The 21,510-nt window shown below is 34.3% G+C and overlaps 1 protein-coding gene across 1 annotated transcript; it reads right to left on the bottom strand.

Annotated features, from left to right (window-relative positions):
* Window positions 1-1,450: 1,450 nt before the first annotated feature.
* LOC129233367 (cytochrome P450 2A9-like) lies at window positions 1,451-20,592 on the bottom strand. Its single transcript, XM_054867406.1, has 7 exons — window positions 20,576-20,592; window positions 15,852-16,226; window positions 14,981-15,314; window positions 9,823-10,022; window positions 8,278-8,541; window positions 4,835-5,008; window positions 1,451-2,093 (listed from the first exon to the last, which is right to left on the bottom strand). Exons 2-7 carry the CDS (start codon window positions 16,198-16,200, stop codon window positions 1,924-1,926), a joined length of 1,491 nt encoding a protein of 496 aa, XP_054723381.1. The 5' UTR covers window positions 16,201-16,226; window positions 20,576-20,592; the 3' UTR covers window positions 1,451-1,923.
* Window positions 20,593-21,510: the final 918 nt, after the last annotated feature.

Here is a 21,510-nt window from a genome sequence, read left to right as displayed (position 1 = left end):
GTGCACAAAAAGGGTTTGTTGTTTGAGTTTGAACCTAGCTATTGAAGGGTTTATCCCCATTCTCGTTGGCATTTTAAATTTCCTCTCCCCTTTAATATATCAAAAGGTATTATTGAAACTGAAAAACAGGAGTGGAAAAAATTTCGTGTCGGTGAAACTGGGAAGAGACATATTGAAGTTGGTTTGTCAAACAATGTTGAATTCACCAATGAGTTAAGCTGGTTTAAAGGTAAGATAAGATTAATTTAAATTAAAATGATTATGTTCAGCCAAACAGAAAATAAAAAAATATAAAAACACCATAGAAGAAATGAAATTTACCTTCAAGAGATAATGAAATTCAATCAAAGACCGAAGAAAAAAAGAAACTTTTTAAGTGCGATGAAATTTTCAAACTGTTCATCAGCCAAAAAAAAAAAAAAAAAAGAGAGAGAGAGAGATATGAACAAGTCAATTAAAACACTTTTTATTTTTATTCTGCGAATTTGTTCGAAATCATGGTAAAATGTTTATTTAGTGCTCAAAACATACAAAAAGACAATATTGGGGCACCTCTTAAGGATCTTGCGTCATTAAAATCAATAGAACCCACGAATCCAGGTTCGCTTGTACTTCCTTGAAATTTTACATTTTTTGTTCAAGCTTTTTCTTTTGTTTGTTGTTTTTCGGCAAAGATTTTAATTTTTCTTAAAATTTTTCAAAAGTCATTTACGTCAAACAGTAAAAATAAATTTTATTAGGAAATTGGAAACTGTTCGTTCTCTATTTGACAGAACAGCATTTGATTAAACTTTAAGTTATGGAACAGCACTTGGGTTTTGCTCCAAAATCAATAAAGCTATTTCACATGTAAATAAGCTCGAAAATCAGTCAAAGCAGGACGAAACATTCAATAACACTTTTTTTTAAATTGAAATTAATTCAAACTTTAAGCAGCACACATTGAGTTTTTATTCAATCTGTGTACCAAGTTTTAAGGATATGAATGAAATGAATTCGTCTCCATATTAACGCATGTAGGCATTTTTTCTCGTAACTGGCATCAGTCAGATATATATTCACTTCCAAAAATTAAGTACGCATTGGTAAATACATTGCTCATACGTTTACAGAAAATTACAGCTTCTTCATCAACAGTGGATTTTCAGGTTTGAGGGCGGTCGCAATGAATTTTTGTGTCCCCACATGAGAGAGCCTAGAAAGACAACAGCAATAGGGGATTCAAATGGAAAGCGGGCCCAGTATGAGAAAAATGGGATGAAACTAATTTTAAAATGTGAAATTTACAAAACTCCAAAGGGGACCGCACCATGATCTGGCAAAAATGTGGACTGTAAAAAATATGTGGACATTGGGGGGGGGGGGGGATTTATTTATCACTCGTGTAATAAATGTATGAGAAATAGGTCTTGTTCGGAGCCTCTGAGTTGGCAATCTGAGTCGTTGCCAACTCAGATTGACTTCCAGAAAATAACATTTTTTTTTCGTGCTTAACTTTTGGCAGTGAGTATAATATCTTCAAATGAGGCAATGAGAAGCAAAGGGATGTAAATGGCAAAATTAAGAACTTAGAGGTAACCAGTACAAATGGTAGGTAACCCTCTCCTCTGTTTTAGGGCAAGATGTAGTACGAGTAGTCCTGGTAGGTGCTGTTATACAGCATGATTTAGAAAAAAATTTCAATGAAAGCCTATCTAGGACCTTATCTTATTCGTTTTACTTAAAACTTGAAAATGCCCACTTACATCCCTTTGCTTCTCACTGCCTCAAATATGCTATGTGAACTTCTAGGTCCTTCTAACGTGAGTCTTAACAGATTGAAAATCTGATTCAAATTGGAAAACAAGCTTCAGCGACCGCTTTTTCCAGTTTTTGAAGGTCTTTTCAAGGGCTTTCACTGATTCGATGATTGCATGAAATTTTCTAGTCTTGTCTAGGTTCTGCTATTGCGTATATATTTCCTTCGATGAAACTGACGGGATCTTTCCTCCTTGCATCGTCGGGATAAGAGAGCTTGAAATTTTTGACGATTGTGGTGAGGAAGAGGAATGACTGCATCATCGTGAAGTACTCTCCGATACACGATCGCTTGCCTGAAATGACAAAATATATCATTTAATGATAAGAGACCTGACACCTAACAATTGCTTGTTTCAGCGGTTCCAAATGCCCAGAAGTCAGTAAGTCTTTCAGAAATGTCATTTAAAGAAAAGAAATAAAAGTATACAAAAAGTTACAATTTCATTTATTAATAACCGAAAGCACTAATATTTTGACCACATCAAATGATTTTACAGAAGAACAATATGCGTCAATAATAGTATAGAGACAATAATAGTATAGAGACATACACGCTGTTATTATTGTCTTTATTTGCGTTCATTTTTAAATTATTCGAGGTAAATTCAAGTAATATCCGTAATTGAATTATCGGATAATTCCATAATTAATGAACAAAAGAGTAATACCCGCACAAGATTATAACAATCCAAAACGTTATTTAACCTGGGATAAATGTAAATTCAAACAAAAACTACATTAAAACAAATTTGGTTAAGCATTTTAAATGCTTCTCCCGAGAGAGTAGTCGATTTTGAGAATCAATTGAAACTAACGCTATTATCACACTCGTAGTAGTTTTTGGGAACTAACCGATTTAAGGGTAAAGACTAGGTAACATATGGAACAGATTCAGAGTTTCGCGTATTTCGAAACTGTGTAAGGTCATCAGTGTTTGAAGAAGACACTGTGAAAAAAGGTGTTTTTTAAAATTTAGTGATCTTACATTTTCCTCTCCTGCAGGTCTACAAAATGCAAAGTAACTGGTTTTTACATAGTTCTATTCGTCATGTGGAAGGTTGCTAGAAGTATTTATTTATGAATTTCATTTCTTCAGCTATTTTGGATCTGCAATTGAGATGTTTATATTTACCCCACAAATACTGCACTCTGTGGTAAATGGAAACAACTTAAGTTTTTCATTCTTCCTATTTTTTGGAAGATTTAATTTTGATGTAAATGACAATTTTGTATGTATTTTACATACATTCAGCGCATAAATTAATTTTTTCTTGAATGATTTTAGATTACATTTGAAAAAATTAGCGGGTCGTATGCAACCTACAGGCCACAGATAGAGTACTGTTGGTGTGGAATTTCTTGAGCTTTTTAACTTGTCATGTATAGTGTGATTATCTACCTATGTGCAGTCTCATGTGGAAATAAATGAGGTGGTTCCATTACCTAAATAGTCTGTGGGGTACAAGGAAACACTTTGGGGTAAAAGAAAACATGTCTTCTTTCGCTACTAAGAGTCATAACGTGAAGTTTTTCTTCCCCAGTTACTTTCAGAGAGTGTAGTGTAGTCTTGGACACAATGCACAAAATTTTATGTCGCAATGCATCTCTACATATATAAAATGAAGTGTCCAAAAAGCGTCTGTGTGTTTGAACTCGCAAAACTCGAGAACTACCCGGCCAATTTCGCTGAAATTTTCACAATTTGTTCCTTTAAGTCCCGAGAAGGTTTGCAGACCAGTTCGAAAACAATTCGATGAATAGTTCTTTTTTTATTCCAATTTAGGCCCAATTTTCACATAAATTCCCGAATATGGGGGTGAAAAAATTACTCGCAATTAGTAATATTACATATCGTTGGAAAGGGAAGAATTTTCCGCGTTCTACGCAATTTGTTCCAACGCTCTAACTTAATTGCGGCGGGAGTTATTTACGTTTTTAGCTCGAATTTGTTTAGGCTTAGCTGAAATTTAGGCACTACTTTCTTCATTAAATTTATCCATAAAAAGTGAAGGAATTGTCCCACAGTTTTTTTTTTTGACGCCATTTGAAAAAGCGACCTTTTTTTACTCCAGATCTAACTCGACCTATGGTCGAAAAAATAAGGTTTTATCTCAAAAGGAAAAAAAGTTACAAGCATTTTTAAATCAAGTTTAAGAAATCTCGATTCCATTTAAAATGTGAACCATTTTCTTCCGCATTTTAATTCCTTATTTTATTTTGTGTTTCCATGGTTACGCATTTTAAATCCATCTTTCTGGACTTAATTTCTCTTTTGAGAAATTTTATTAATAAAATTAGTATTTTAATATCTGTCGTCATTGCTTGGAAGGGAAATCATGATGTTTTTTTTTCTTTTGTTTTTTTACGCCTGATTGTTGAATATACGTTATACACATTTTTTATTTTCAAGGTGGACCGAGCAAAGTCGGGCAACGCAGTTAGTTCAAAATAAAGGGAAGGACTTAAAATTTAAAATTGAAAGTATGCTTCCCTTTATAGTCCAGCTGCCTTTGGTTTTTCCCTTGACTGCGCCTCATTTTAGAAGAGTTCACCTTTATGAAGGGGAGGTAAGGCAGATGTAAATTATCAAACGGAATTCGCAATGTGGTATTGGTTCTAGAGCTTTTAAACGTCACCTTAGAAATTAAGAAATCATCCAAAGAGGTAGAACATTTCAGTTTTGTACGGTCAAGGTAGATCTCTCATTGGACAGCACTTTATAGTCTACTATTCGAAAAATGTTGGAATTACACATTTTTTTCGCGCTGTTTTTTCAGCGGAAGCCAAATAAGCGAGCTTGCACAATAAAGCTAACGTACAATAAAAGACAAAAATGCAAAACAATAAAAAAGAAAAAATTTGCAGTCCTTTACCTGCCCACGGCAGCATAAAGTTCATGTGCTAAAATATGTTTAGTTACCATTGAGATGATATGCATCTTTTATTTATGAAGCTTTTTGCCTGCAGCTCAGTTATGGTTATTCCAGACTGCATGCACAAATGCTTTATTTTAAAAAGATTTACGTATGCTTACCTGTTCCAAAAATTATGGGCAATTCTTGTTTTGGCTTTCCAGGATCTGTAACGAATCTTGAAGGCTTAAACTCATAAGGATTTTCATATGTCTGGGGGTTGTGGTTTATTGCCCAAAAATTGAAGACAGTTATAGCATCCTTTGGTATTCGGTAGCCTCTAATAGTTGTTTGCTCTGAAAATTAAACAAATACAGTAAATCGGAGGTTGTCAACATTTTCAATTTTTACATAGACATTTTTGAAGTAGAAAACGTATTTGAGCGACACATTTTTCTTCTTTTTTTACTCGAGGTACTAGAGAATTACTGGATAGTGGCTTTTTCCCCAATTAAATAGAAAAGTTTCTAATTTTGGGTAAATAACTTAATACCTAAAACTATGTGTTCTTTTAGCATGTTAAATTGGTCACATATTATCGTGAGGGAAAATAATCTTAATTTTAGTATTTCATTGTATTTCATGTTACTTCGATTTAGTTTTTACGGACATAGAGCGGAACCAGTCGAAGATGAGCTTATCCAAACTGTTTGTGGAAACCTAGGTACCGTTTTTTCACAGAAAATGTAGTTAGATATCTGGAGCTAAAAAATACTCATGCTTTCCCAACATTTAATTTTTAAGAATTTTTTTTAAATGTCAGATTTTTAAATCAAGATGCTTCATCGTGTGACGTCACAAGTGAAGACAGTCATTTTGAATCGGGGCAAGATATCGCCTTTTGGTGATCTTTCACTGTGAGCAATTATTAGTAGAATGAGAATTGTTTATGAAATAAAATTTGGTGAGGATTAACAATGTCCTGAAACTTTGTTCTAGTAACCATAGCTACTTGCTCACTAGTGACGTCAGCAGTGGAAATGAAAACAGCGACTAAACGTCTTTTAAAATTATTTTTAAAAGAGAAAATAAGTCGAAATTAAGAAAAAAAGGAACTCAACCCATGTTTTCGGTCATGCTCTTTCATAAAAATTTATTCTTAAAAAATGTGAAACAACTCAGCTTGTCATAAAAAAATATTATTATTTTTTTTTTTAGATTGAAGCGTTTAAGATTAAGACCAGCTCCCTTTGTTCAGAAAAGAATAAATAGTCACGCATTGAGCTGCTTTTCAAAGAAAGATGATTTTTGACAGCCAATTTAAACCTGATTAAACTGGATGTGCTTGAAATTGCTTTGTAGCGTAATTTTATCTATGTACCAAAAGTGTCAAGTTATGAAATAAAACAATTTTTAAGAATGAATGGCTTGAACTGCTTTTGATATCAAACGCCTGAGTTTTAAAACAAGGAAAAGTCAGCCGAACTTCAGAGCATGAACTTTTATTGATCAAAAGTAATACTTAAAATAGTGAAAAACTAAATATGGCTAAAGGGGGCACATGTGAACAATTTTTTTAATTCTTTATTAAAAAAAAAAAAAAAAAAAAAAAAACATCGATTTCTCAACACAAAAGTGTCCCTATGATTGAATAAACATTTCTTTGTGTCATGAATTTTTTTTGGGACTTTTTAAAAAATTATTCCTATATTTTTTGGTATTGTTAAGAGACGTCTTCAGTTGTTCACATGTGCCCCTATAGAGGTGCACATGTGAACAGGCTTGCGGTATATATGAACACGGGTAAAAAATGCAAAGAAGCATAACATTTTAAAGGAAAAATTCTTCATTATGAAACATATACCTAAATAACAAATACGTTGAAGGGTTTGTAACCTATACTGCGTCAGTTTCAATTGTACAGTACTTAAATATTTTTTTCCCAAATTTATAACTGTTCACTGTCAAATTCTTAAGAATCGTAGCCTGTTCTGATCACTAAATGGACTAGAAAAAAACTAATATGACTACATAATACAAAGTACTTCTTATTATACAAAGGTTATTCTATATATATTTTGCTTTTAGGCTTCATACATTGTTTGATAATGTACTTTAAAATGATTCAGATTTTAATTAAATGAAAATGTTTTGTGTCTTTTTGTTTCCTGTAAATATTATATTACACTAAATTATTGACTAAACTAAAAATTAAATTAATTAATTAATTTAGTAACAGAAAATTTAAAAAATAAAAATAATAAACATAAATAAATAAATACTTGATAATATTAATAACAATTAACAATAAATTTACAACCTAATTATAGGAAAATAATAATTATAAATATTAACACATTTTATAGCACTAACAATATCTTTCACTAATAATAATATTACGGAGAGCGGTTACGAGAACTGTTCACTAGTGCCTCCAGATGTTGTGTTCACAAGTGCCCCATCGTCTGCTTTAGAACTAATTCGCAAAAATAATTTTTTTTAAATTTAATAAAAAAAATTAAAAATTGTCATAAATTTTCTTGAATGTTCTTACAGTGGTTCGTTATTCTTAGGTTTAGCATTGTAGTTAGTTTTGAAAATGTTTTCACGTGAAGAAAAAATTAAATTCTTTTTTTCAACACCTGCCAAAACAAAGAAGTTGCCACCACAGACACATCAAATGGCTTATTGCTCTAAATGTTTGTCCAAGAGGTACAACTGGTACTGTCCTTATTTAAGAATTTTTCCAGGTTTTTTGCTTGAAGCGATCTTAGAAAAACACACCATGTTCACATGTGCCCCGTGTTCACATGAGCACCCTTTTCTCCTACCAGTTAAACGAATTTTGTAAGAACTTTAATAAGACGCATCCCAATGCTATATTTAACAAACTCTTGGCGATGATGCTATGAAATTCACTCTCTTTAGTAAAATTAACCAGAATTAAAGTACAACCTTGAGGTGTTAAGACGATCATAAACAGACTAGGGCAAAACACTTTTGAAGTGCTCAAGAACATTCCTCTCGGCAAGAAAAGTGACACAACTCAAAATTTAAGAAAAACGTACTACCTATTGATTTAAAATCTACATGTAATGCTCTTGCTTGCCACAAAACTCGCATCATCTTTCATAACTGGTGCGTGGTGACGTAAACGCGATGTAAGCAATAGTCATAATATATCATTAAACTTTCATAATTTAGAAGAAACAATTTCGAACTTTAAGTAGAAATTTTTATTAACGTAGACAACAAACACTAACCAGTAAACATCACATCATAAGTTCTTGCGCATATTGTCATATTTGAGACAAAATCACTTAAAACTAATGTTCTGTAAAACCTCGATTTTCTTCAATGCTGTCTTTTTTTTTTGAGTTGTGTCACTTCCCTTGGTTGAGTGCAAAATGGGGAGCGCAATCACTGCACAGGCACAGTGCTGGAGCTCAAACTCCTTTCTAGCTGCCCTTCCATTGCTCGTACCCATTTCCAAATTAACATGGACTGCATCAGTAATACATTATGCACAGATAAGATCTTTGACACTGTCTAATTTTTGTCATCGTTTCTGCCTGTGCACTTTGTCTTACAAGCAGCAACAAGAAAATGTACACAAAAAACTTACTCGTGCATTGTAAACTTGGAATTAGAGGAAAGAATTGTGTTGTCCTCATCACTTCGTACATGAATGAATTTGTGTATGGTAGCTTGCTTCTGTCCGCAATCGCTGGCTGTCGATTTGTGCCAACAATGCTGATGACTTCCTGATAGATTTTTTCCTGCTCTTCCGGGTGGTCAAGGAGGGCTTTGATGAAGTTACACGTGAACAGTGCCACAGAAGTTATGCCGTCTCCAATTATTTGGATCACAGAGGACGTGAATCGCTTGTCTGAAGAGGAAAGAAAAATGCAGTTAATGAGCGAAAATTTTTGCTTTGGTAATTTAATAAAAAGAAAGCGCTATTTCTTGAGTTTTGTTTTTATAAATAACTTATATTATAAATACGAGATTTGTTAAAAATTATCGAATCTTCTTCTTTTTTTTTTTTTTTTTTTGCGAATGTCCTCAATATATGAAGGATATAAATCAAGCGCATTTGAATGGGTTCATCTTGAACCTTTTTCGCTTGTGGGATTTTTCTTTTCTGTTTATTATAGCGTTGGTCGTTGACAAACAGCGTTTGAGTGTGGCAGTGTGTAGTGCATACGTCAATTTTTCAATTTCTAGGAAAATGACGGAATGATTGGAGCAATGCTACTGCATCGCATTGCCAAAAAACTGGGCGACAGCTGAATGTAGAACATTCGGTAGATGGAGCTGGTTTTTGGTGGCAATTTTCTTGTAAGTTTCTCGCTCTTGATTCGGAATTTTTTTTCAAAAAAAAAAAAAAAAAAAAAAACAGACCGCTGTCGTCACCTCATTCTTCTGATATGGAACCCTAAGCCTTCTGAAAGTTCCCTTAATGTAAAGGGCGCTTGAAAGCAACGGAATTTCAGGCATGAGAGGATATTATGACTGCAACGACAGCCAAACTAAACAAAATTCCGATACAGACCTTCTCAGAATACTTCCAATAGTGGCAGCAGCGTTAGGATAATTGTGTCAGGATAAGGTGTGGAGTCCTGAGGGGACTACTTTGAAGGGGTGAAAGTTTCCAACGCTTCAGAATTTTTTTTCAGTCAAAGGTAGGTTACTTTTTTAGCAAACTTTATGTACGCATATATGCATTATACGACTGATAAGTATGTATATTGTGCCAAAAATCATAGAATCGTTTATGGCACATTGAAATTTAAATTTTTATTTAAAAAACTTCCTAGGGTTGTAGATTCTACGTTAATTCTGCAAGCAGTAAATCATGTTACTTTTTTTAAATGTAAGTTTAATATAAAATAAATAAATATACATTTGAGAAACGAAACAACAGTAATAAGAGTTACAACGTTAAAAGCACTAATTTGCCAAGAAATTCAGACACATGTTTTAGGATTCAAGGGACCCAGTTTTCGATGCAGAGCTGTGCAAGCTTGTCTGTGTTAAGTCATCTACCAAAAGGGTATACGAAAAATGATTTTACATCTATAAGCTCGTTTAAAAAAAGAATAACGTTTAAAAGATGTGAAAGCACTAAAATGCGTTGATCGCATGGGAATTATGAACAATTTCTTACCAGAAAAGTGTTCCGCTGTCGAATCATTTTTTCTTTTCCTGGAAAGTCGCTCCATTATATATGCATCAAATATGTCTCGTATATGATTTTCATCTAGTGTCGATTCGCTGCGCTGCATGACTTTCAATAACAAGTTTTCTATTTTGTCATGGTATTTCTGTGCCACTTTAAATACATGATTCCGTGGATGAAAAAGAGTCCTAAATGAGAAATGAGCATAATTTATGCTTTGGCAAACTGTTAATGCTGCGTAAAATGCTACCAGAACTTTACAGATAAACAAAATGCATTTACCACTTTTGAAAAGTATGTTTATTAATGTTCCATTTGCTAACGGACTGTTTTATTATATAAGTAAAACTATTTGTTTCTTTTGGAATAAAGGGTTTTTGTTTTAAGTTCAATAATTTTTGGTTTCACTAGTATGGTCACTCAATGTTGTAAACTGTCGGCCTTAGTCAGTACTCAGCCGGCAGAAACGAACTCCAAACCTAAATTTCTTTATTCAGAGCACAATGCAAAAAGGAAAGAACCTTGGATTTCGTTGTGACGTCAACAAATTTTTGTTGGATTAAAACAAAAAGTCTGTTATATAGACATGATAGAAGTGATATTTTTTCTTTTACATTCTGAACCCGCACGTTTTTTCTCACACCACTCTCTTGTTCTTTCTACGCCTGACTTAGGCATATTCGAATAAAAAATGTATATTTTAATGAAGAAAGTAGAACATAAACAACGAAAAACTAAACAATACTCGAAACACGCTTTTTTAATTGCTCACAAAACCCATGAAAAATATTATTTATTATAAAGTTAGTTTTGTTAATAAATTGAAAAAATAATTTCACGGCTGAACTTAAACAATGTGTATTACGTTTTTAAACTGATGACCACAAAGTTTCATAGATGTTGCATTAACTAGAAACACAACGAGAAACCGGACTCATGGACAACGAGCCCTTCCAGTATAGACGGGCGAATTTCCGAAAAGCGCAAGCTCGTGGCTTTTCACAGGCATGCAAACAACTTTTGACGTACCCCTTATGGAATGCAAATAGAGTTGCATCCACGTAGGCTACGCTTTTGTTCGTCTATTTAAAGTTTCGCTCATTCAAAATGACGGCCAGTGGCTTTCGCTACGGAGTTGTGTATCTAGTCTATGCAAAAAAATTTCTGCTTAAGTTCAGACTTACAATTAATTTTTTCAATGCGTTAATAAAATTAACTGAATAACTGCTATTATTTTTTATTGTTTTTGGCAACAATTTAAAAAAAGATAACTAAGTTACCTCCGTCAGACAAAAAGCTTGCGGATCAGAATTTCAAAGCCCTCACATAACATGTTTCACTTCAAAAAAAAAAAAAAAAAAAATCATAATTTTATTTTGCATTAAGAACTATATATATATATATATATATATATATATATATATATATATATATATATATATATATATATATATATATATATATATATATATATATATATATATATATATATATATATATATATATATATATATATATATATATATATATATATATATATATATATATATATATATATATACAGATGGGGGACAAAATAATATGAACACCTATGAAAAAGTATGCCGTATTTCACACCTATAGTACAGCCACGCCACCTGCAACAGAAGTCTGCCACCTGGTGAGCGTGAAAAGGAACCTATCAGTGTCTCAACAGTAGTCACAAATGTTGCGTGCTTGGTTCTAAGTTTCTGTAATAAGTTGAGATGTCAGACCTTACAGAGTTCCAAAGAGGAATGATTGTTGGGGCGCGTTTAAGTGGAGCATCGGTTACGGAAACAGCAAAGCTTTTGGGGGTGTGCAAGAGGTACGGTGTCAGAGGTTATGACAGCATACACGAAAGAAGGTAAGACGACGTCTTCAAAGCACCACAGTGGCCGAAAGTCAAAGCTTGCTGATAGGGATAGAAGAGCTTTGAAGCGCATAGTAGCCCAAAAGCGCAAGCAATCCTTATCCGAAATAACATCTGAAATGACCAGCCATCTCCAGGACCCCGTTTCAACAAAAACTGTCAAAAGGGAGCTTCATGCTGCGAACATTTATGGCAGAGTGGCAATTCGAAAACAATTGGTGACAGCAACTAATGCTTTCAAGCGACGTCAATGGTGCCGAGACCACAAAGTTTGGTCCTCACAGATGTGGCAACAGGTAATATGGTCAGAAGAATCATCATTTACCCTATTTCAGACTACCGGGCGCGTTTATGTCTGGCGAACGCCCTCAGAAGCCTTTAATCCTGAATGCCTCTTGCCGACTGTGAAGCATGGGGGTGGTTCAATTATGGTATGGGGTGCGATATCTTGGCGTGGTCTTGGGCCACTTGTTATTCTGCATGGGCGTGTCAAATCTAATCACTATCTGAGCATTCTAGAGGATCATGTCCATCCGTTTGTCCAGACTGTGTTCCCTGGAGAGCGACCGCTCTTTCAAGACGACAACGCCCCCATACACACTGCCAGATGTGTCCAAGAATGGTTCGAAGAGCATGACAGTGAAGTTGAACATCTCGCCTGGCCCCCTCAAGTCTCCGGACTTAAATATTATTGAACATTTATGAGGATATTTAGAGTCCAAACTTCGTTCCCGATTTCCACCTCCATCCGTACTTTCGGAATTAGAGACCATTCTGCAGGGGGAATGACTTAATATTCCTTTAAATGTTGTCCATGACCTTTATGCATCTATCCCCCGTCGCATTCAATCTGTTCTTCAATCAAAGGGTGGTCCAACCCTCTATTAATAAAGATTTTTCCTTATTTCACAGGTGTTCACATTATTTTGTCCCCCATCTGTATATATATATATATATATATATATATATATATATATATATATATATATATATATATATATATATATATAAAGGGTGTCCCAAAATTAACGCAAGATTTGAATTTGCCACCATTTTTTCCATAAATTGTTGGCAGCCATGAAAAAGAACAATTTGACAGTTGAGAGTTTAGGACTAGTAAAAATGGGGTGTTATTGTACCATACAGCTAGAGAGAGTGAAACATTTCAATTACTGCGTAAGGCATTTCCTAGTCGCGTACTCTCTCATTTCGGTCATCAGAATTGGCACCCTAGATCGTGTGATTTAACATTTTTAAATTTCTTCTTATGGGGTTATTTGAATTCGAAGGTCTATGTCAACAAGCCCACAACCACCCGTGCATTACCGTGTTGCGATACCGAGCGCCAATAACAGTAACTGCTTGACCAGCCTCAACTTTCATTATTTTTGAAACAATTGTTTAATAATGAAAGCGCGTTATTGTATCGTATAACACTCCATTTTTGATTACCTTAAACTCTCAGCTGTCAAATTGTTCTTTTTTCAGGGTTGCCAACCATTTATTGCAAAAATGGCGGCAAATTCAAATCTGGCGTTAATTTTGGGACACCCTTTATATATATCTATATATATCTATCTATCTATCTATCTATCTATCTATCTATATATATATATATATATATATATATATATATATATATATATATATATATATATATATATATATATATATATATATATATATATATATATATATATATATATATATATATACTGGTGGACAATTGCTAAGGACGGATTCCAATGTGCTATGTAGCGCGTAAAAAGAAGTGTAATTGGATGCCAAGTGAAATAAACTAATGACAGAACTCTAGAACATTGCAATGACGATAATTTATTGTGCTCTAAAATCCAGAAGGCATTTAAAAGTATTCAAAGGACGAAACGTTTCGGCGTAAGATGTCAATATTGGATATGGCTACCATGGAGAGCGATGCTAGCTTCCACACGTCATGTGATGATTTACACAACATTAACAGCAGCTGTTGGGGTAATTCATCCCATTCTTCTGTCAGTCACAGATAAGGGTGTCCTTGCTTATTGGAGGGCATTGTCGACCAGCAAGACTGCTCCCCAAAGCATCCCAAACATTTTCAATATGATTCAGATCTATAGAACGTGCTGGCCATGTGATGGGTGGAATATTTTGAGTGAGCTGGACAATCATGGAAGTCGATTGTCGATGACATGATACGTTGCCATCCATGAAAACCAATTTATCGCTCACAGCACCCCAGAACTCGTGAACATAAGGCAGTAGAGCAACATTAATGTATCACTAGCCGTTATAGCCTTGTTTGGAAGCACACGAGCGACGTACGGCCATCGATCATAATCCTACTCATACCATGACACAACTTTTGGATACTAGTCCTTTTCTTTTAATTTTGCCGGCTTGTATGCTGTACTACTATCATGCCAGGTTAGTTGTCGTCCACTTTTAAACGACAGACTGAACCTGCATTCATCTGAGAATAGTACACAAGCATAGTCAAGTTCTCTCCAAATGCGATGCTGAGGACATTATTACAAACGAGCAAAACACTGACTTGCCGACAATGAGATGTACGAAACAAGCTTATGGGCGTATAGTCTTACTAAATTTAAACGTCTGGCTACAGTTTTTCGCTTGCTAGTAGCAGGTGGAAACTGCTTTGCTACCTCATTAGCTGTGTTGCGCTGGTTCCTTTTCGTTGCAAGCACTAAGTACCAATCTTCTGCTGATGTCGTATTGCGTACACGATCTCCCTCGTGACATTTGCAACACATTCCATTTATTTGAAATGATTTCCAAATCTCTAGAAACAACCCTGCGACTGAATTCGAACTCCCCGACAACATCTAAATCTTTCTGACCGTCTTCGATGTTGCCAACCACACGGCCACCCATAAAATCATCTAAGGGATATAGGGAAGACATACCGAAAAATGCAACTTCGTCAATTAATTCGTTCCCGTCAAACTTTGCTTTTGAACAACATTGGTCGTCACGCGCCAAATCCTTTACATCGCTTTTCAGCGCTATCACGTGACCAGCAACGTCGTGAGTCTAAAATTTGCATACTTATGCTCATTTCCATATTTCTTTGCCTTCCATTTTGTAGTTGCTAACGCTGCTATTGCCATCCGTCCTTAACAATTGTCCACTAGTGTATGAATATATATATATATATATATATATATATATATATATATATATATATATATATATAAATAAATAAAAAAACAATCAAATAAAAACTCAGCTGCTTACCTGACTAAATTGGAGCAAAGAAAGTATCGCATGTCAATTAACCCTGCCGTCATTTCTGTATAATCCGCAACAAATGAGTGAAGTTCGTCATCCGTCATGCAAGATTCATCAAGAAGAATCTTACGGATGATGTAGATGCTTTTCTCCATTACGAATTCTGTGATGTTTACGGACTTGCCTTTTGAATTCGTCAGGTCCGAGATGATGGCGAGGGTGGAGTCATAGAAAGGCCCCGCCTTCTCCTCTTTAATGGTCGAAAAGCCGCTGTCCTTCAGGTATTGATTAAAATATTTTCGGAGGACTTTCCAGGATTCTCCATTATCTAGAATTAGTCCTAAAATAGATAATGCCAAAAGAATCAGTTTCGTACAGCTCTTAAATCACACTTAATACAGCTTTTTCATCCACAAAATAATATTAGGTCGTCAATTGCGCCTGATTCAACGATTCCATACTTTGCTGTAGGCTTTAGGCTTTTCACAAAAACTTTATTTATTCAAATATAGGCGATCCTTTCCCCTTCACTGCCGGATCTGGGGTAGGGGCAGCATGTCGGAATCCTTGATCAGGTGTCAAATTCACCCTATTTCTGTGTTTTTTTTTTCCCTTTGAAACTCGATATAATATCTCAAATAAAGATGAGTAAGCGTGGAAGTTTCAAAATTTGCCCCGATTCGGAAAAATAGAAGATCCAGCTCTGCATCCCCTTTCCAAATGCACCTGAAAATAAGGATGTGCGCTAAAATAGACTACAAAGCAAGCGGCAAGTTTATCTTTTATTCCATATCTTTCTGGTAGTCCTAAAGTAAATTTTCACATTTTATTTTGGTATAGAAAAAAGAAAGAAATAACTAAAAAATAGAATAATTACCATCTTTAAACACAGTTTCCATGAAGTCAGGTTTCACTTCGAAACAGTCACTCTTTGACACCAAGACTTCTCTAACTGCCTTGTGAGATCCTAGATGTATGTAGAGTTGTCCACAACAGGTAAAACTATAGAAGTCTCCATACTTCTCCCCGATTTTTTCCAAATGAGTATGCAGACTTTCCTTTTCCAAGAACGGGAAATACCCGAAATACGGTATTCCAATTGGTCCTGGAGGTACTTTTTTATCTTTTGTGAAATAGTGATATACTACAGCCGTCACCAAAGTTAAGACAGCTGCCGTTATGGGCCAAGGAGGAACGTTAATGCTCTCCATGACGTTAGAATTCATTTTCGAAGATATGTCTTCTTAAAAACCTGCAAAAAACGTCTTTAATATACGTTTCATACATAGGTTAAAATCACCAGTAGCCGACCATTTAAGAGATCGGTTGTAGATTTTTGTTAACCTATAAATTTCAGCAATCAATACAACAACAAAACAGTTTTATGTCATTTCGGCCGACTACTGGAGACTCGCCGATTACTGGAGCACTTACCCTACTTTTGGGGAATACCATACAACCCCGAAACTAGAAGTTTACTTAATATTTCCATATTTCTTCCTCGAAACGGAACATCGCAGCATTGGGGTGAGCACGTAGAAGCGATTTTTCGAAAATTCGATTTTGTTAATTTTCTATTCCAATTTTAATCCACCATTGTTGGTTTAAATTCCTCTGCAGCAATACTGAGCGAATTACCATAACATGGACGAGTAAATTACCATAACATACACGAGCAAATTAACGTAACATAGACGAACAAATTAACATAGTATATTGGTAAGAAATTTATCATTCATTATTTGTGAATATACTGGCGAATCAAAAGACCTTTTACTTTTCTACTACGGACTAAGCCGTGCGGATGTGACTAGTATATTTATACAGATTTATTTAGTCTCATTACTATTCTTAAGAAAAGCTTTCAAGATTAATAAAGCTGTAATTATTTTTTTGTTTGGACGTATCTTCCTTTGATTAGGTCCAATAGACATGTTTTTTTTTTTGATTGAAATTGTAATGGACATTTTTGTTTTTAAATGAACTAAGAACCTAAAAAAGATTCACAGACGTCCACCATAAACTCTGCAGCAAATGCAAAGCTGGACAGTGTAAATCAGCTTTAATTCACGAGACCAAAATATGAACCTCCTATTAACCAAATGGACATGTTGTTTTCTGATTCAAACAAGCCTATGGACATTCTTCTTTGATTTAGGTTTTCCTGTATGATTAGATTTTTGTTTTAAAACATAATTTAAATGGGACATTAATTTCTTCGGCTTAAACTAGCTATATATTGCTGTAGGAACCATTCTGCAATTTTTGAATAAGCTACTAACCCAATTTTCGTTGAAGCTGGACATGTGTGGTTTTGATTGGCACCTCCTCAACTACGACTCGGCAACAACAACTGCTTTAGAAAAAAGCTTTTTCGTTGGTCCAAAAATTATTCGAACGCAGAAATATCACTTCCTGCTGGTGCATCAGATTCGGAGAAATATAAAATATACATTCAACATTTATGAAAAAGTTCGCATGTTTCAAATTATGGAAATTCCTAAATAATTCCACTCAACGACTTTCAATTTAACACACCTAATGGTCCATTCTGTCACTTCAGAAAGTAAGACATTCAGCGTCCCAAAGCTATGTGCGGGGACGCTACGAGCAGGGTTGCCAGATTTAAGAACAGTAAATACGGGGCAGGGCTTCTAGGAGTGAAAGCGGGGGGGGGGGGGGGATATTTTTTAAGGCTGAGGGCAATTACTAGATATGGTGTATTTTTAAGGGATGCTTTCCGATGTAGAACGTTTCTTCATGAAAAATCTGAGGAATTCAATCGTATGAAAGCATTAAACTGTACAAAATGTCGCCGATCAAAGTATAAAAAACGTTTTCATTGCGAATGCCGACGCATGCGCAGGGGTATATTTCCAACATTAGTCAATGAGCAAAGAGGAAGTAATCATTGATCTGCGCTTATGCCAAAACAAAAACCAAATTGAAACGAAAATAATTTTTGCGTTTGCTGCCACATGATTTTCTTTTTGCTCTTTTTTTTTTTCACATTTTTCACTTTACTTAATTTTTTTTCTCTTAAAATATTGCCTCATTAAGTTTCTCTTCCGGTAAATGTTGCAGCTTAATGGAATTATTACTAACAGCTCTGGAATCCACTAATAATGCTCTGTAGTGAGTTTTGTCCAGTTGCCGGATTCAATATTGCTTTTGCCGTGAAGAAAGCTTTTTTTTTCTTCTAAGAAATCAATAGGGCAGTTAAAGTTTTATAAAATTTGAACCAATTATTAGAAATGTTCAATGTAAAAAAGAGATTAAGCGAAATGTACACTGAAACAGAGACTTTTTCATGTAAAAATCATTTTTTTATATGATATCCTGATTTTGAACAATTGAGATGTTATTTATCCAAAGATGGCGAGGTTCACAGAGTACTCTAGCTGCATACTAACCACGGGAAAATATGTCCGACAGAGTGAGAAAAAGGGGGTATTTTGTGCGCTAACTTTCTTCACAGAAAGAAAAAAATTATATAGATCAAGGATAAAAGTACATATCAGCACCTAACACCATAAGTCGAAAAGAAGTGCAGTTGCAAAGACGTTTGATTTATTATGATATCTTTCGTTTTAATCTGGAAGAAAATTTAAATGCTTGAAATTATTTTGGTTTTCATCTTTATTTGTTTCAGAATTTATCCTTAGCTTATTCTGTTCAAAAACAATACTTTCCAAAAGGTGACCTAGTTTACAGGACCTAAATATAGTTATAATGAAAAAGTACATTTGAAAGTTGAAAAATTCTGTGAAAAATAATTTTTCATGCAATGAAAATATTAAAGTAGCATTAAATTAAGCGTTTAAAGGACTTTTAAAAAAATAGAAAGGTTAGGATGTAAAGAATAAGCATAAGTTCATTTTAACCTTTAAAAATATCGGAAGTCAACGAACAAGTGAATATCATTTCTTTGTTGTTTTTGAACTCAAAGTTACAGGTTTTGGTAATTTTAGAGTGCTGCTACAAACTTGGAGACACATCAATTAAAAATAATGTACTTAGATGACAATTAATAGGAAACATTTAACAGCAATAATATGATGGTATTAGCTGTTGCATATGCTGTTAAAAGCACGTTTTAGAAGAATATAAACGTCGTTACAAATATATATAAAACCTCATAGTCTATTCATAATTTAATGTTACATCTTGATATTCAAAAGTAAAATTACTTTGTATTATTTAAATAATATGTATATTACCTCAACCATTTAACTCTTGTGCACTTCACAAAGTTTAGCAGACATTTAAAATTTCCCAAGCTTTTTGTAGTATTAAAAAAATACAACTGAAACAGTTTCACGAGTGATATACATATTCATATACTACCGTAGGAAGGTAAATAAGTTTTTGAAGGTTTGAAAGTCTGAAGAAATGAGTTTTTGAGATATTCGAAGACATGCGTTTGTTATTTTATACTAATAGGAAAGTGTTGGAGCTTGAACTTTTTTCGTGCTTTATTTTTGGCGGAAACTAGATAAGCAAGCTTGTTCATAAAAGCTGAAGTGCAATAGAGAATAAAAATCTAAAAAAAAACGAACTGATGTGTACTCTACATGACTTCTTTTTACGCCAATTTAATAGTTTCTGATTTAATCGATACTTTCAGAAATACACCAACACCATAACCTTACCTGATTCGGGCGCGTCACTCACATTAAGGAATCTAAAAACGTTTCAAATATTAACTAGTTTATCGCCAACCGATGCAAAAAAGCGTTTTACAGAGATTCCCAATATCGACAATTTTAACGTGATTCAATGGATAACTCTCTAAATAACGTCAATAGCACCACATTGAAACCAACTTCGAAAAATATATTTTTTTTTCGCCAAATTCATCGCCATTTTGATGATATATTTATAAGTTGTTGGCAAAACGTAGCGACGAAAAACTTGGCGATATATCGCCAAATGTTCACCAAATTATGACATCACTTGAGTTAGGATTAAAATAAACACTGCTTTTCCCACAAAAGGTGTAAAAGACCCCTTTTTAAACCACCGAATGCAACTAAAAGTGGAGGTGCTCAACTAGACCCCACTAGGAATCACCAAATAGGAGGATACCAAATTTCAACTTTCTACAGCATGCCGTTTTTGAGTTATATGAGATACATAGGCACATACTCACATACGTACATATGGACGTCACGAGAAAACTCGTGGGAATCGAGGTAATTAGCTCGTTACGTTTTTAGGTGCATGTGCACGCGCGGTCGAGAAAACAACTCAGCAGTGAACAAAATGAAAATTTAGGCCGATATTTGCCTGAACATACTTTTGCGAATACAATACTTCCTTTATTGTGTAAAAGGAAGTAAAAACATGACAAATTTACCGTTACTACCCTTTACCTTCCCACGGCAGTACACATCCATACATGTAAGCATTGCCAAAAGTTTGAAACCAAAGGTCCAATTCTCGTGGTATAAAACACCCATCCCACCAGTTCAAGTTTAACTTTATCTCATTCGCATTAAGAACAATTATTGCTCTATGGTAAAAAAAGATTTTGTAACTAGTATACTGTCATATGAATCGCTAACTCAAATGAACAATAAAATAACAATTTTAACTTACAGTAAAGGCAATTTCATGAAGTGACACTTATGAAGTTTTAAATTCCTATTTTTTAAGCACACAAGCGAGGAGTTGACTTTTCTCTTTTAACTCAGCCATGTGTATACAATTCAGATAAGAACTTGACACTTACTCTCAACGCTCGGCCTTGAAATTCAATATCCTGCTGTCTGTTATGTTTTCCTTCCCATTCTTTTCTCTCTTTCCGTTTTTTATGTGCTCTTGACCTTTGTATGTTTGCTATCAGCCATTTCACACATTTTAAAAATAAATTGGTTCTCGAAAGACAATGAACGTTCATTTTTAATGTTCGATTTATTTTTAGGGACACATCTTCTCTTTGTACAAAAGAAAGTTTGTTTTTATATGTGTTAGTGTGTCTGTCAGTTTACTGAGCACTAACAGTCATGGAATTTGTAACAAAGGTGGTCTGAAACCCATGTACCTCGAAGCATGTTTCTAGTCGGTCTGAAAAATGTTTAATCAATTGAAAAACAAAAAAAAGTTTCTTCAATTTTAACTCCCTTTTACGAAGTAAAGAAAGTATTGCATAAGAGAAAAAATTTGACCCAAACAAAATCGGCTTAAATTTCCATTTTGTTCGCCCCCGAATGAATATTGAGTTTTTTCTTTTTTTCACGTGGATATATGCCTAAGAACGTATAGACCCCCGAAATATCCATTTTGACGATCCCTGAATTAATTACAACGAATTTTCTAGTGACGTCTGTATATACGTATGTATGTGCGTATGTATCTCGCATAAACTCAAAAACAGTATGTCCTAGAAAGTTGAATTTGGTACGTAGACTCCTAGTGAGGTCTAGTTGTGCACCTCCCCTTTTGTTTCCATTCGGATTTTTCAAACGGTGTCCTTTACACCTTTTTTGGGGGAAATCATTGTTAACTTCAGTGCAAACTCAAGTGGTGTTATA

Source organism: Uloborus diversus, unplaced genomic scaffold (assembly GCF_026930045.1).
Source record: "Uloborus diversus isolate 005 unplaced genomic scaffold, Udiv.v.3.1 scaffold_361, whole genome shotgun sequence".
Taxonomy (NCBI): domain Eukaryota; kingdom Metazoa; phylum Arthropoda; class Arachnida; order Araneae; family Uloboridae; genus Uloborus; species Uloborus diversus.
This window is presented reverse-complemented; position numbering and strand designations above follow the sequence as displayed.

Coding starts and splice junctions, on each gene's coding strand:
- LOC129233367 (XM_054867406.1), bottom strand. CDS start 16,200: ATGAATTCTAACGTCATGGAGAGCATTAACGTTCCTCCTTGGCCCATA. Junction 10,023..14,980: donor CTTTGCTCCAATTTAGTCAG/GTAAGCAGCTGA, acceptor TTTCTCATTTAG/GACTCTTTTTCATCCACGGA. Junction 2,094..4,834: donor GCCCATAATTTTTGGAACAG/GTAAGCATACGT, acceptor TTGTCATTTCAG/GCAAGCGATCGTGTATCGGA.